General features: G+C 46.6%; 1 protein-coding gene across 2 annotated transcripts in view; it reads left to right on the top strand.

The window, feature by feature from the left end:
• The window catches only part of CSMD2 (CUB and Sushi multiple domains 2), a 263,996-nt gene that overhangs the window by 65,896 nt on the left and 181,666 nt on the right, over positions 1 to 16,434 (top strand). For both annotated transcript variants that reach the window (XM_071453356.1, XM_071453355.1), the window contains exons 4-5: positions 3,358 to 3,555; positions 8,198 to 8,405. In XM_071453356.1, coding sequence (XP_071309457.1) covers positions 3,358 to 3,555; positions 8,198 to 8,405 — 406 coding nt within the window. The remainder of the gene's footprint in view (positions 1 to 3,357; positions 3,556 to 8,197; positions 8,406 to 16,434) is intronic.

The following is a 16,434-nucleotide window of genomic DNA, read 5'->3' as shown; positions in this document are numbered from 1 at the left end:
GTTGTGAAAGCTCCTGATGCTGAAAACTCGCACTGGAGCCATCCTGGGATGAGGAAAAGTTGGGAGCAGCCCGGTTAAAAGGAGTGGAAAGGAATGGATGTGAGAGCTGAAGGTGGGTGGGAGGAAGGTTCTGGGTGTGGATCAGCAGATGTGGGAGCTCTGTGGCAGCTCACAGCTCAGAAGAGCGGGGAGAAAGGGAGGAAAAAATGAGAAACGGGGAGAAATGGGGGTAGAAAATGAGAAACGGGGAGAAATGGGGGTAAAAAATGAGAAACAGAGAGAAATGGATGAGAAACAGGGAGAAAGAGGGGTAAAACATGAGAATCGGGGAGAAATGGTAAAAAAGGAGAATCAGGGAGAAAGGGAGGTAAAAAAGAGAAGAAGGGAGAAATTGGGGTAAAACACGAGAAGCAGGGAGAAATGGAGGTGAAAAATGAGTATCAGGGAGAAAGGGAGGTAAAAAAAGGAGAATCAGGGAGAAAGGGAGGTAAAAATGAGAAACAGGGAGAAATGGATGAGAAACAGGGAGAAAGGGAGGTAAAAAATGAGAAGCAGGGAGAAATGGGGGTAAAAATGAGAAACGGGGAGAAATGGATGAGAAACAGGGAGGAAGAGGGGTAAAAAAGGAGAATCAGGGAGAAATGGAGGTGAAAATGAGAATCAGGGAGAAAGGGAGGTAAAACATGAGAAAAAGGGAGAAAGGGAGGTAAAACATGAGAAGCAGAGAGAAATGGAGGTGAAAAATGAGAAACAGGGAGAAAGGGAGGTAAAACATGAGAATCAGGGAGAAATGGATGAGAAGCAGGGAGAAAGGGAGGTAAAAAGTGAGAAACAGAGAAATGGGGGTAGAAAAGAATCGGGGTGAAATGGAGGTGAAAAATGAGAAGCAGGGAGAAAAAAGCCTCAATGGATGCACCTTGGGCAGCACAGGAGCCCAGCCAGGGCTGCACCCAAGATGAACCCAAATGGTCACAAAAATGGATGACTGGGTACAAGGTCTCTCACTTTTATAAGTTCTGCTCCATTTGCATCTTGCAGTTCATTGTCCCATTCCAGCTCCAGCCCATCCAGTCCCATCCTTGTTTTTCTCTCTCCAGCCCACGGTGTTTGTGCTCCTGGGCTGAGATTTGGATCATTTGTCCTTGGTCCCCAGCTGGAGCAGGAATTGTTTTGTCCCCCTGCTCTGTGCACAGAATCCCCTAATCTGAACCCCAGACCCACTAAAGCAGCCCAGGACCTGAAAAATGCAAAAGTTAAAACCTGAGCCCTCAGTTTCTGGCTGAGAAGGTGCCACTGGTGCACCAGGCCGTTGTCACCTGGTGTGGCAGTCGTGGTTCTGCTCTGGTTCTGCTGGGTCTGGGCTGGCCTCCAGCAGCCCCAGAGTGGCTCCTCTGCTGGGTCACCTTGCAGGGAGGTGTCCAGGGCCCAGCCAGCCCTGGGACGGTGACATTGGAGCTGCACCAGGATAATCCCATTGCCTTTCCTCCGTCGTAAAATCACATCAGCCTTTGGCAGCCGTTCAGGTGCAGGCAAATGAAATAAACTGCTCAGAATTCATTGTGGGAAGGGACAGAAAATCAGTAACAGGACCTTCCCTTCATCTCCACAAATGGCCCAGCTCTACCCCCAACCCCTCTGGAGTCATTTCCCTCTCTCCATCAGCAGGAATTTGAGGATCTCCTGCACCAGGGTGATTGAAAAACCCCAATCCAAGCTCCCTGCAGTGACCCGGGGCAGTGGGGGGTTAATGCTGCTCCCCCCAAAGCTGCTGTGCCTCCCCTCCTGGAGCAAGATCTGAAATGTGCAGGCAGCTCAGTGAAGCAGAATTTTAATCTAAGATCTGTTTTTCAAGTCTGATTTTAAGATCCCATGCAGGTCAGGGTTGTCTGATTCTTCACAGTTCATTAAGTAGAGAGCAGCTCATGGTAGAGATTGACTTTTAAAAATGATGGATTTTTATTTATAGAGGAGTTCTACTCATTAATTTTAAGGGATGGAAGCATAAAAGCAGGAACGGGTTCATTAAAAAAAAAAAAGTGACATTGGTAATTTAATTAAATTGGGGGTTTGAGGATCATTACAAAAAATGAAATGTTAGTTCTGGGCTGCTTTTCCACCTGCTTGGGTTTGAGAGCAGCCCCTGCTCCCAGAACCTGCCTGGGCAGGAGAATTCCTGGTGGAACTTCCCAGCTCCAGGGGCTTTGGGGGAGGATGGAAATAATGGCTCTGGGGGCAAGAAATGGGGTCAGGAGCTGGGATCTGCCCCTGCTGCTGTGCAGGGAGGGATGGTGGGGGCTGGGAAACCCCAAAACTGGGCTTGGGAACACTCTGTGTGTGACCTGTGACAATTCCCAGTCCCTAAACCAGCCCTGCTTCCCTTTCATGGATTATTCTCGATTATCCCGTTTTTCCTGACCATTTACTCAACCCTGTGAAAATTCCCAGTCCCTTCTTCCCTCAAGTGAATGATTCTGTTTTCAGTGACAATTATTCCATTTTTCCTGAGGATTTACCCAGCCCTGTGAAAATTCCCAGTCCCTAACCCAACCTTGCTTCCCTCTCATGGATTATTCTCAATTATTCCATTTTCCTGACCATTTACTCAACCCTGTGAAAATTCCCAGTCCCTAACCCAGCCCTCCTTCCCTCAGGTGAATGATTCTGTTTTCAGTGACAATTACTCTGTTTTTCCTGAGGATTCACCTCAACCCTGTGAAAATTCCCAGTCCCTAACCCAACCCTGCTTCCCTCTAATGGATTATTCTCGATTATTCCATTTTTCCTGACCATTTACTCAACCCTGTGAAAATTCCCAGTCCCTAACCCAACCCTGCTTCCCTCTAATGGATTATTCTTGATTATTCCATTTTTCCTGACCATTTACTCAGCCCTGTGAAAATTCCCAGTCCCTAACCCAACCTTGCTTCCCTCAAATGGGTTATTCTCGATTATTCCATTTTTCCTGAAAATTTATCTCATCCCCCTGTCCCTGACCCAGCCCTCCTTCCCTCAGGTGAATGATTCTGTTTTCAGTGACAATTACTCCATTTTTTCTGAGGATTTACTCAGCCCTGTGAAAATTCCCAGTCCCTAACCCAACCCTGCTTCCCTCTTATTCCATTTTTCCTGAGGTTTTACCTCAGCCCTCTGTCCCTAACCCAACTCTGCTTCCCTCTAATGGGTTATTCTCGATTATTCCATTTTTCCTGAGGATTCACCTCAACCCTGTGAAAACTCCCAGTCCCTGACCCAGCCCTCCTTCCCTCAAATGGGTTATTCTGTTTTCAGTGACAATGACTCCATTTCTCCTGAGGGTTCACCCAGCCCTGTGACCGTTCCCTGTCCCTTCCCTTGCAGCCCTGCCCAGCCACACGTGCGGGAACCCGGGGCGGCTGCGGAACGGGGTCCAGCAGGGAACCACCTTCAGCATCGGGGACAGGGTCAGGTACAGCTGCAACCCCGGCTTCTTCCTGGAGGGCCACGCCCTGCTCACCTGCCAGGCCAGCTCGGGACAAGGAGGAGCCTCCTGGGATTTCCCTCTCCCCGTCTGTAGAGGTAAGGAGATTCCTGCCCAAAAATGGGGTTTGAGATGGTTGGGGTGGGGTGTGGAGGGTTTGGTTTGAAAGGGTTAAAAAGCAACTCTTAAAAAGCAACCTTTAAAAACCAACTCTTAAAAACCAACCCTTAAAATCAACCCTTGAAAATTAACCCTTAAAAAGCAACCTTTAAAAACCAACCCTTAAAATCAACCCTTGAAAATTAACCCTTAAAAAGCAACCTTTAAAAACCAACTCTTAAAAACCAACCCTTAAAATCAACACTTAAAATTAACCCTTAAAAAGCAACCTTTAAAAACCAACTCTTAAAAACCAACTCTTAAAAAGCATCTCTTGAAAAGAAATCTTTAAAAACCAACCCTTCGAAATCAACCCTTAAAAATCAACCCTTCGAAATTAACCCTTAAAAATTAACCCTTAAAAAGCAACCCTTAAAAAGAAATCCTTAAAAACTAACCCTTCAAAATCAGCCCTTCAAAATCAACCCTTCAAATTAACCCTTAAAATTAACCCTTAAAAATCAACCCTTAAAAAGCAACTCTAAAAAACCAACCCTTAAAAAGCATCTCTTAAAAAGAAATCCTTAGAAATCAACCCTTAAAAATCAACCCTTAAAACTTAACCCTTAAAAAGTAACTCTTAAAAAGAAACCCTTCAAAACTAACCTTAGAAAACAACCCTTAAAAACCGAACCTTAAAAAGCAACCCTTAGGAATCAACCCTTCAAAATCAACCCTTCAAAATCAACCCTTAAAAAGCAACTCTTAAAAAGAAACCCTTCAAAATCAACCCATACAAAACCAATCCTCAAAACCCAACCCTTAAAAACCAACCCTCAAAAACCAACCCTTAAAAACCAACCCTTCAAAACCAAATGTGGAGGTTTTAGTTGAAACCAGAAGAAATGTTAGAAATCACAACCATAACCCAGCTCCTACCCAACAACTGATAAAAAACCCTACAAAAACCATAAAAAAAAAGAGCCCAGCCCCACAGCAAAGCTGCCCAGCCCAGCCTAACCAAAACAAAACCCAAATTGCATTACCTCTTATCCAACCAGAAGAAAAAAAAGAAGTTCCCATGTATCTTTCATCTTTTACACATATATTTTTTCACAAAAGCAGATATAACTTTTTAGTGACTAAAAGCTTTGCATCACCTCCATAAATATCTCCCATACAAAACCAAAACCACCAACCCTCAAAAAGCAACCTTTAAAAATCAACCTTTAAAAATCAACCTTTAAAAACCAACCCTTAAAAACCAACCCTTAAAAACCAGCCCTAACTGGGAAGGTAAATGTGCTGTGGTTGATGGGTTTTGGGTGGTGGTTGATGGGTTTTTGATGGGTTCCTCAAGGCTGCTGGGCTTTGGGGGATTATTGGGAAGGTTATGAAGGGCTTGGGGTGTTGGGAATGAGGCACAGCTGCTTTAGCTGCAGTTTCTTGGTCCCTGGATGATTGAATTAAATTAAATTTAAAAAATAAAATTAAGTGGGGAAAAAACCCCAATTTTACAAGTGGCAGGACAAGGGGGTGTGGCTTTAAACTGAAAGAGGGTGGGTTTAGATTAAATATTTGGAGGAAATTCTTCCCTCTGAGGAGCTGGGATTGATTTCCTGGAGAAGCTGTGGTTGCCCCGTCCCTGGAAATGTCCAAGGCCAGGTTGGAGCAACCTGGGACTGTGGAAAGTGTCCCCTGCCCATGGAATGGGGTGAAAGGAGATGATCCTGGAGCTCCAAACCAACCCAAACCAATCATGATCCCGTGATCATCCCAAAAATCAAGCACCTCCCCAAGCCTGCAGGTTTTCCAGCTCAAACACTGGAAACGGGGCTGGATTTTCTGCTTCCCGGGGCCAGGTTTCCTCTCCTGTGGCACATCCCAGGGTGCTTGTGGTGCTGTGCTGCAGGAAAGGTGGATCTGTGCAGGGCTGGGATGTTCCCTGCCTTGGGAGGAGGTAAAACAATTCATACTGAACAATTTATACTGAACAATTTATACTGAATTTATACGAACAATTTGTACTGAAACCAATTCCCAGCTTCCTGCCAGTTTAAGGGCAGGGAAACTTCAAAATCCCTTTATCAGTTCAGAGAGTATCTTGCTAATTGTGCTCCCAGGGGGGCTGGGGAGTGTGTAAATACACAAATATCTGTGTTCTTCTAGCAAAAACATTTGCTGCTGCTCCTGAAGTCTCTTCCCCTCATTCCTTGTGTACTTGAGCAGAGCATCTCCTATTGATTGCTTTTATTGACTCTGCCTGAGCAATCAATCAGCCCCTGGGCCGTGGAGCTGGGCCTTCAAGTGAGCAAATATTGGTTGCTTGGGATGTTTTTAATGCTCCCTTGGGTGGGTTACGGGCACAGAGGTGTGTTGTGCCTGTTGTTGGGGTTTTTTGGGGGCATTTCACTGCTGGTTTGGGGCCAGGAGTGTTTAGGGGGGAGCTCAGAGTGATTTGAGAGAGTGCTGCTTATCCCTGGTGGTTTTTATGATCAGTTGTCAGGCTTTTCTCCAAATTAGGATGGTTCTTGTCACTTTTATAATGCTTTTTTTAAAAATTTAATTTTATTTTATGGGTTTCACTGGAGGTGAAAATACTCACAGAATCAAGGGATGAAGGATCACTGATTCCAACCCTGGCCCTGCACAGACACCCCAAAATCCCACCCTGTTCAAGCACTCCTGGAGCTCTGGCAGCCTGGTTCCCATTCCCTGGGCAGTGCCCAGCTCCCTCTGGGTGCCCTAAATCCATCCTAAAATTCCATCAGGAGGAGCTGCAGCCCCTCTGAGCTCTGCCCTCAGCCTCCTCCTCCTCTCCAAGCGCCCTCAGCTGCCCCTCCTGCCCCTTCACCATTCCTGGCCCTCCTCTGCGCCCTCTAAAAGGTGAAATTCCCTGAAATTCCACCTTGAGAATGGGCAAAGCAGCGCCTTGGTAGGAGAAAAGGGAATTCCCTGCCTGGAGGGAGCAGCTCCCTCTGCCCTGACAGCATTTCCCAGAGTCTTCTCCTTGCCCAGCTTTGTTCAGCATTAGCGGAGGAAACCCCAGGGAGGGAGGGATTAATCCTGACCCCAGCTGGTGCTGGAGCTGAGGGTTGGCATCATTTCCATTGCTGAGATCCTCTCTCCAGCTGGAGGAGAAGCCCAGCTTTGCATGTGCATCCTGAAGTGCCAAACTCGTGTTTGATTTCAATGCTGCCCTTCCAGTCTGGAGCCCAGCACCGGGGCTGGTGGCACCTGAGCTGCTCCAGGGAGGAGGAGGATCCAGGGAATGGCTCCAAGGGCAGCACAAAATCTGCATTTCAGCAGCTCTGGTGGAGCTGTGCCTGCAGCTGAGTTTGCATCCCTCTGCATCTTTGACTCCTGGTGAGGGCTGGCCTAGAGCAGAGGCTGGACAGAGTTAAACAATAAAGCAGGGATTTGTTAAAAGGATCTCCCCAATGGATCCACCTTGGGCAGCACAAGAGCCCAGCCAGGGCTGCACCCAAGGTGAACCAAAATGGTCACAAAAAGGACACCTGGTCACGAGGTCTCTCACTTTTGTAAGTTCTGCTCCATTTGCATCTTGCAGTTCATTGTCCAGTTCCAGCTTTAGCCCCTGCAGTCCCATCCTTGTTTTTCTCTCTCCAGCCCACGGTGTTTGTGCTCTTGGGGCTGAGATTTGGATAATTTGTCCTTGGTCCCCAGCTGGAGCAGGAATTGTTTTGTCTCCCTGCTTTGTGCACAGAGCTCAGCATCCCCTAATCTGAACCCCAGACCCACACACTAAAGCAGCACAGAACCTGAAAAACATAAAAGTTAAAACCTGAGGCATCATCTCCATCATCTCCAGAGTGGGCAGTGACCCCCCCTGCCCAAAGGGGGTGTGGCTGTGTCTTGGTTTGGAAAAGCCAGGAGGCTGCTGAGGAAGGCAGGAGCCTCCCCCGAAATGGAGAATGTGAACCCTCCCCACCCCTCTGAATTGCTATGAATTTTAAATTAAGGGGCTCTCAGGCAAAAATATGGGAGCAGGAAATAACAGTTCTTTAATAGGGAAAAGAAAAAAATAAAAGGATAAAATAAACAATGCAGTGAACTAAAGCAACAGTGCCAGAGTCAGAGCCCAGCCTGACACCCTGTGGGTCAGGGTGTTGGCAGCAGAACCATTGGAATTGTGGCTCAGCCCTCCTGCAGTGCCAGGGCTGGTTCTGCTGGAGCAGGGATCCTGGAGAAAGGTGCAGTCTCTGCCTCTGCAGATCCAGGGCAAGAGGCAGCTGCTGTTCCTCTGGGCAATGCAGTGCAGAAGCCGTGCTGGTGTTCCAGAATCTCCAGATTCTATCCGGGTAGGAATGCTTGGCTCCTCCCTCTGGGCTCCCATCTGCCAATGGGATGCTGTAGTTATCATCAGCCATGCAGGGACATTCCATAGCTGTTATCAGCAGGTGTCACCAGAGCTGTGGAAGAGATAAGGAAAACTGCCCACTGAACAGAAGACAACTTCCATGCAGATGGCAAACAGAATACAACTTTGATGGTAAACAGAATACAATTCTGATGGCAAACAGGATACAATTTGCTTGGCAATCCAGGACAGGCTGGGACTTTGGGCTGGACCTTGGGGACCTTTGGGCACTCAGGGCTCACCCCTGGCCTTTGTTTCAGCTGATGATGCCTGTGGAGGGACCCTGCGGGGCCAGAGCGGGATCATCTCCAGCCCTCACTTCCCCCTGGAGTATGGCAACAATGCAGACTGCACCTGGACCATCCTGGCCGAGCCTGGGGACACCATTGCCCTGGTGTTCATGGATTTTCAGCTGGAGGATGGATATGATGTTCTGGAAGTTGCTGGCACGGAGGGATCCTCGCTCTGGTAGGTTCCCGCTGTGTTCGTTCCTTTCTAGGGTGCTTGGGGTGGTGCCTTGTGGGGTACTCATGGTCTGTGTGGGCACAGCCAAACCCAACAGGGTGCTCAGAGGAAGAGGTTTGGGCCTGAAGGAGGGGAAATTGCCAATTATTCCCCGTGGTTTCCTTCTGGAATTTGGGATTTGCTTGGCAAACTCTGCAGTGAGCGTTGGCTGCTTCGAGTCCTGCTGTCTGCAATGAGAGTCGTGGTGTGGCTGGGTAGAAGGAGAAAGATTTAAAAAAAACCAAAACCAAAAGATTAAAAAAAGACCTCAAACAAAATCACCCAGCCTCTGAGAACCCCCTCAAACCCTGCCACACTCAAGCCTTGGTTTTGTTAAATGTCCTGATCATTGCTAAACCCATTGGTGTTGATGAACTTCTGGAAATGTCTCACCAGATCCACTTGTCCCTGGGACAGGGGACAGAATTCCAACCCCCCTCTCATCCCAGGGGTTGCCTGGAAAATGCTCTCAGAAATATTGCTTGGATTTGGGATAAAAGCCAATATTTCCAATATTCAGGAGCCACCCCAGTGCTCTGAAGGCAGGAGAAATAAGGAACTGCAGAGGGAATTTGAGGTGTTCCTCCTGTTGGTTTTATAGCAAAGGACACAGTGATCAACTGCACTCAGCAAAGGGTTAAAAGTCCTGACGGGCAGCAAGTGGAAGGTCCTGGAAGTTGGATTTAAACCCAGCATCCCTCTGGAAGGGAAGAATGAAGCTTTTGAAATAATCAGGTGTTGCCTGTGATTATCAGCAGCGAGTTAAATTGTGATTATTTGTGAGGATCCTGTTGCAAATCCCATTTATTTGAGTGATTTATCCTGGCTGGCAATTCTGAGGGAACAGGATTGGAGTGTTTAGGGTGTATTGATGGGAGGGAAGTTGCCATTTACCACGTCCCAATTGTTTACTGTTCCCAGGCCCCTTTGGAAAATTAGATGTTGCTGTTTGATGAAAAAAAGCCTGGGCTGGTTTTATTAGAATGCATTAATATTTTAGGGCACTGGTGAGTTCGTAGGCACTCAGCTGTGCTGGCTGGGAAGATGGATGGAGCTGGTTAAAAAACATTATTCAGCCTGGAGGTGTTGCCAAAGCAGAGCTGTGTCTTGTCATGTCAAAAATAAAACAAAGCCTGGCAGAGGGAACCTGCTGGAAAAAAGAAATTAATTAATTAATAAAATTAATAAACTCCTCGTAAATACAGCAGGGAAAAAAAAAAATTTTAAATTGTGGGGAATGTAAGCCTGGCTTTGAGCTGAGCCTGTAGTGCATATACAGTCTTTAAAACTGAGATTAAAGCCTGGTTTGAGTTTTACAGGTGTCATTTTGGGGTTCACTGGAGGGAGAAATGATGGATTTGCATCCCTGCTCCCCTCCAGGTGCCCATGTGCTGCATCCCTGGGGCTGCCTTTCCTCCCAGCACCTTTCCCTGCCTGAGCTCAGCCCTTTTTGGGATCCCCTGGCCTCAGCAGCAGGAATTCTCCCCTGGCAGAAACTGTTCCTGCTTTTTGTGGTGCATCCCTGAATTCCACATCCATGAATTCCACATCCCCGAATTTCCTATCCCTGAATTTCCCATCCCTGAATTTCCTATCCCCGAATTTCCCATCCCCAAATTTCCCATCCCCGAATTTCCCATCCCCAAATTCCACATCCCCGAATTTCCCATGCCCGAATTTCCCATGCCCAAATTCCCCATCCCCGAATTCCCCATCCCCCAAATTTCCCATCCCCTGAATTCCACATCCCCAAATTTCCCATCCCCCGAATTTCCCATCCCCAAATTTCCCATCCCCGAATTTCCCATCCCCGAATTTCCCATCCCTGAATTTCCACATCCCCGAATTTCCCATCCCCGAATTTCCCATCCCCCAAATTTCCCATCCCCGAATTTCCCATCCCCGAATTTCCCATCCCCCGAATTTCCCATCCTTGAATTTCCCATCCCTTGAATTTCCCATCCCCGAATTTCCCATCCCCGAATTTCCTATCCCCGAATTTCCCATCCCCAAATTCCACATCCCCGAATTTCCCATCCCCGAATTTCCACATCCCCGAATTTCCCATCCCCGAATTTCCCATCCCCCGAATTTCCCATCCCCAAATTTCCCATCCCCGAATTTCCCATCCCCGAATTTCCCATCCCTGAATTTCCACATCCCCGAATTTCCCATCCCCGAATTTCCCATCCCCAAATTTCCCATCCCTCAATTTCCCATCCCCGAATTTCCCATCCCCGAATTTCCCATCCACACGAGCCAGCCCCAGCCCATTCCAGGCCATCTGATTTCTCATTTCTGAAGGAAACTTTGCAGTCCCACAAGTGGAATTGCAAAGGAGTCTTGTTTGGAATTTCATCTCTCCGAGCTGGCCCGGTAATTAAATTCAGATGAGTCAGTTCTCAATAATTTTTGCCCGTGGGGGGAAAAAAACCTGGTGCTCCTGTCTCATCTTTAACCATGCTGATGTGATTCAGCAGGAAAAGAGAGCTCAAACCCCTTTTTCCCTCTTCTGCCTATGAAAAAAACGTATTTTAATTATTGGTAATAGGGCAGAGAGACTTGCAGCCAATTCTCTTGAAGCCTCTCACAGCTGAATATTTCAAGTATTTCATTTTCTGAGCATTCTGAGTAGTTTTAGTCATGGCCAGGGCTGGGCACAAATAAACAAAATTCAATTTCATCGGGAGGATAATTCCTGTGTGTTTCCAAGCTAGGGAATGGCACCTAATGATGATATTTATGAGCCCATTAACTCCACACTTCAAGTAACCTTGACTTGACCTGCTCTTAGAAAAACCTGCATTACCATTCACCCTCCCAGCTTTAAAAATGGATTTTTTGGGTTTTTTGTTTTTTTTTTTTAATGAGCCAGCTTGCTTTAAATGCCTTCTCATTGATCCCACAGCCTGGAGAATCCTGAGCTGGGTTTCCTTTGCTCCCCAACCTGTTGGATGTGAATCCTGCAGGAAGAATTCCAAGGGAGCTGTTTTTGAGGCAGATTAACAAAATCACACTTTCACAGCTCTCTCAGCTCTTTCAGCCAGGGCACCTTGGGCCCAGATTGCCTTGAGAGGTGAGAAATAAAATCCTAAAAGCAGGAAAGGGGAAGGAGCAGGGTGGGATGAGCCTGTGGGATGGTTGCTGTAATAACGAGGCTTTGCAGAGCTTTCCTATCCATGGTGTTTTTTGGATGGTGGTGGAAGAGACTGGGATTTTCATTGGGAATTATCTCTGATCTGCCTGGCATGTTCTGGAGCTCCAGGAGATGTTTCTGATTGGAAAATTTAGGTGGGAATTTTACTTTTAGGATGGAGATGGTTGCTGTAATAACGAGGCTTTGCAGATCTTTTCTATCCATGGTGTTTTTTGGATGGTGGTGGAAGAGACTGGGATTTTCATTGGGAATTGTCTCTGATCTGCCTGGGATATTCTGGATCTTCAGGAGACATTTCTGATTGGAAAATTTGTACTTTTAGGATGGAGATGGTTGCTGTAATCAGGAGGCTTTGCAGATCTGTGGTCCCCATGGTGTGTTTTGGATGGGTGGGAGGGACTGGGATTTTCATTGGGAATTGTGCTGCTGTTGCTGCTTTCTCCTGGCGTCGTGGGCTTCAGATCACAAAATGCTCTGAGCCTTTTGGGGTTTATTTTAGGAAAGTTGCATCAGCTGTCACATTGCCCCAATGCCTCCCACTCCTTGAGCCTTTCCCTGTCATTCCCCCTGGGATCCAGTTTCTGCTCCTTGATTTTCTGTTGATAATCCCATGCTGAGGGAACGTGGTGGGAGAAGCAGGGCTGCAAGTGAGGAGCAGCCAAATCCAGGGAGTTTATTCCTGTCTGAGTTCACTTCCTCCCCCTCAGTGCCTCATCTTCCTTTTGCCTCTCCAACCTTGGCGCTGCATTTCCCTCCCTTGCACAAAACCCTTTCTTCTCCTCTGCTTTTTTTTTTTTTCATTTCATTTGTGTAAAATTCCTTCTGCCTTCATGCTGTGATTCCCTGGAAAAGGAACCTGCCCCAACACGTGCATGTGAATTATTGCACTCGCTTCCAGCCCAGCTGTGCCAGATGTGAAGGCAACACGGGCACCTCAGTGTGCTCCAGATGTTGGGCAGTGGGTGAAAACAAAAGTGAAAACCAGGTTATGCTGGGAGAACCAAGAACCTTGGAATTCCAGTTCCTCTGGTTGATTTTATGGGGTTTTTTCTGGAGCTGAGCTCAGGGGACCCCTTGAGGCCATCAGCCCTTCCTGGAGCAGCATTTCTGAAATTCTGTTGTTTTCTGGGACCCTTTGGGACCATCAGCCCTTTCTGGAGCAGCATTTCTGAAATTCTCCTATTTCCTGAGACCCCTTGGAACCATCAGCCCTTTCTGGAAGAGCATTTCTAAAATTCTCTCTCATTCCCATGCTCCTGAGACCCCTTGGATCCACCAGCCCTTTCTGGAGCAGCATTTGTGAAGTTCTCTTGTTCTCTGAGACCCCTTGGAGCCTTCAGCCCTTTGTGGAGCAGCATTCCTGAAATTCTCTCGTTCCCATGTTCTCTGATTTCCCTGTTTGGTGGAAGATTTTTGCAGGAGCCATCAGCCCTTTCTGGAGCAGCATTTTTGAGGTTCTATCTTTTTTCTTGAGACCCCTTGGATCCATCAGTTCTTTCTGGAGCAGCATTTTTGAGGTTCTCTCTTTTTTCTTGAGACCCCTTGGATCCATCAGTTCTTTCTGGAGCAGCATTTTTGAGGTTCTCTCTTTTTTCTTGAGACCCCTTGGATCCATCAGTTCTTTCTGGAGCAGCATTTTTGAGGTTCTCTCTTTTTTCTTGAGACCCCTTGGATCCATCAGTTCTTTCTGGACCAGCATTTTTGAGGTTCTCTCTTGTTTCCTGAGACCCCTTGGAGCTTTCAGCCCTTTGTGGAGCAGCATTCCTGAAATCCCCTCGTTCCCATGTTCTCTGATTTCCCTGTTTGGGAAGAGTTTGGGGGAAGATTTTTGTAGGAGCCATCAGCCCTTTCTGGAGCAGCATTTTTGGGGTTCTCTCTTTTTTCTTGAGACGCCTTGGATCCATCAGTTCTTTCTGGACCAGCATTTTTGAGGTTCTCTATTGTTTCCTGAGACCCCTTGGAGCCTTCAGCCCTTTGTGGAGCAGCATCCCTGAAATCCCCTCGTTCTCATGTTCTCTGATTTCCCTGTTTGGGGGAAGATTTTTGCAGGAGCCATCAGCATTTCAGCAGCTCCTCTCAACCCCCTTTCCCCACCCCTAGGTGCAGCTGACCCTTCCCTCCCCAGCACCTCAATCTGCCTCCGAAGTGGTTCCCAAAAGTCATTAAAGCTCCGGGATGCTCCAGGGTTCCCTCATCCCGTCCCTCTGGCCAGCCCCTCTCTCTGCACATGCCTTGTGCTCTCAGAGCTGCAGGTGCTGGAGGTCACAGCTTCACATGGAGCTGCTGATGGGGTGCTGAGAAGCTCCTCAGTGGGAGCTCCTAATGAACCAGCCCCTTTTCTTTCCATCAAAGCAGCTTCTGATCCCGCCGTGGTGGCCTCGGAGCTTTCAGCTCCTGGTTTTCATCTCAGAGCTGCCTGTGAAGTCCATGCAAGGGCTCTGGCTCCAGAGAGAGGATTTTGTGCTTTGGGATTTGTTCCTGGTGAAAAATGGCTATTTTATGATGGGCTTTTTGCAGATATTCAAATGAATATTGTATGTGTTGCGTTAGAAAGTTATGTTGTATTAATTTTTTAAGTAGTGTGTTAAATATAGTTTGAGGTTATAACATAATGTTAAAATAGAAACTATGTACGTGGGATTTTTTTTTTAAAGAAAGGAATGAGGTACTGGCACCAGATAGCAGCCACAGGACACCTGAATCTTCCAGAGAAAAAGAATTTATTGCCCTATTATCAGAAGAAACAAACTTCTTCCTGCCTTGCTCAGCCCTGAAGACACCATTGGGATCAGAGTGTGAAAAACGCCAATCACTTGTTTTTAAATTTTTAAAAGTTTGATAGTAATAAAATGGTTATAAAAATAGTGATACAATTAGAGTAATAATAATTTGGACAGTTTGAATTAGGATGATATGAGACAATAAATACAAAGAGTTATGGACAGTTCAGGTACCTTTTCTGGGCAGCACAAGCCCGAAAAAGGCCCCACATTAACAGAGGATTAACCCTTAAAAACAACAGCCTGTTGCATATTCATACACCTCATCCATGATGCATAAATTCCATTCAAACATAGGATTCTGTCTGGGCAGTGTCAGCTTCTTCCTCCTAATCCTGACAGCCCCTTCGAGGTGGGAAGAATTTTGTTTCTTCTGATAAGAGGGCAATAAATTCTTTTTCTCTGAAAGATTCAGGTGTCCTGTGGCTGCTATCTCACTGCCAGTCCTTTCTTTAAAAAAGTATCCTACATAGCATCGTTTCTATTTTAACATTATAACCTAAAACTCTATTTAACACACTACATAAGAGAATTAATACAGCATCACCTTCTAACACAACACATTTCATATTCATTTTAATATTTGTGAAAAGCCAGTCATAAAATACACATTTTTCATAAGAGGAAGAAGCTGACTCTGCCCAGACAGAATCCTGTGTTTGAATGGAATTTATGCATCATGGATGAGGTGTATGAATATGCAACAGGCTGTTGCTTTTAAGGGTTAATCCTCTGTTAACGTGGGTCCTTTATTGGGCTTATTTTGCCCAGAAAAGGTACCTGGACATCAGTAACTCTTTGTTTTTATTGTCTCATATTGCCCTAAATCCTGATTGCCCAAATTTTTATTACTCTAATTATATTACTATTTTCATAACCATTTTATTACTATTAAACTTTTAACATTTTCAAAAACAAGTGATTGGCGTTTTTCACGTTCCTGCTCCCTGTGCAGCTCTCTGGGGTGACCCTGCAGGCTTTTCCCAGAGGATGGTTCCTCTCTCTGCCCCCTGTGCCTGCCCAGCAGCTGCTGTTCTTCCCAGGGATTCTCAAAAGCAGATTGCATCCCGATATTTCTCATCTCACACTTGCCACTCTCTGGCAGAATTTTGCCAGGCTCTAATTGCTTTTATTTGCGGGTTGACAAGAATTATCCTGCCCTGGACGTGCACGAGGCTGGAGCTGGGAAGGTTTTTGTGTGTCTTGAAAGAAATTCTTTCACCGCCACTTAAAACCCAGAAAAATGGGGAAAGTTTCATTTCCCTGTGCAGTGATTGGAGCTTCCTTAGTGCAAGAACTCCTGGATGCTTTATCTGTAACTTCCAGATGTTTTTCTTCCAATGGAAGTGTTTTCCACAGGACTGGGAAACGTGGATGAAATGACTTTTGAAATCCGTATTTAAATGTCAGTTACATCTTCCTTGGAATCTGCAAAATTGACTTCCTTATTTAATTCCATCATTTTTCTTCCTGAGCGTTTATGTGCTTTTAATTGGAAACGAATCCCACAAAGGCTTCAAAGCCCTAAAACTTTGCTTTAGTGGGAAATGGTCTTCTGGCCATTTCCTTTTCTGGAAAAGGAAAAATCCCCTTTTCTCCTGGAAGGCTCATTCCCTGCAGAGAACATTCTGGAGAAGCTGGAACCAGAGCACTTCCAGTTCCTGGGAGAGGTGGTGGTGGGGAACTTCCAGCCTTTGGAATTCCTGCACTCCAGGCCTTATTTGAGGATGGATTTCCTCTGTGAAGAGCAGGGATTTGTGGGTCAGGGAGCTGTTTTGTCCTGCTGGAGCTCTGGATTCCAGGAGGCAGAGCCGGTGGCTTCCCAAGGGAATTCCAACCATCACTGAGCATCCTTGATGCTGGTGGCAACTTCAGAGATTGGGAATGGTTTGGACAGAGAGGTTTGTGCTCCCACATTGTCCCAGAGCTCCTGGCACTGCTGGGAATGCTGGAGGGAAGGGGAAGGTGGGAGTTGGAGGAGCTCCATAAATGGTGGATTTTCCTGGAAGGAAGGAAAAGGTGGGATTTGGAGGAGTTCCATAGCTGGAGGATATTC

This window comes from Agelaius tricolor, unplaced genomic scaffold (genome assembly GCF_023055355.1).
Source record: "Agelaius tricolor isolate 1412-34295 unplaced genomic scaffold, bAgeTri1.0.p SCAF_36, whole genome shotgun sequence".
NCBI lineage: Eukaryota > Metazoa > Chordata > Aves > Passeriformes > Icteridae > Agelaius > Agelaius tricolor.
The sequence above is the reverse complement of the archived record's forward strand: the minus strand, read 5'-3'. Positions and strand labels throughout refer to the sequence as shown.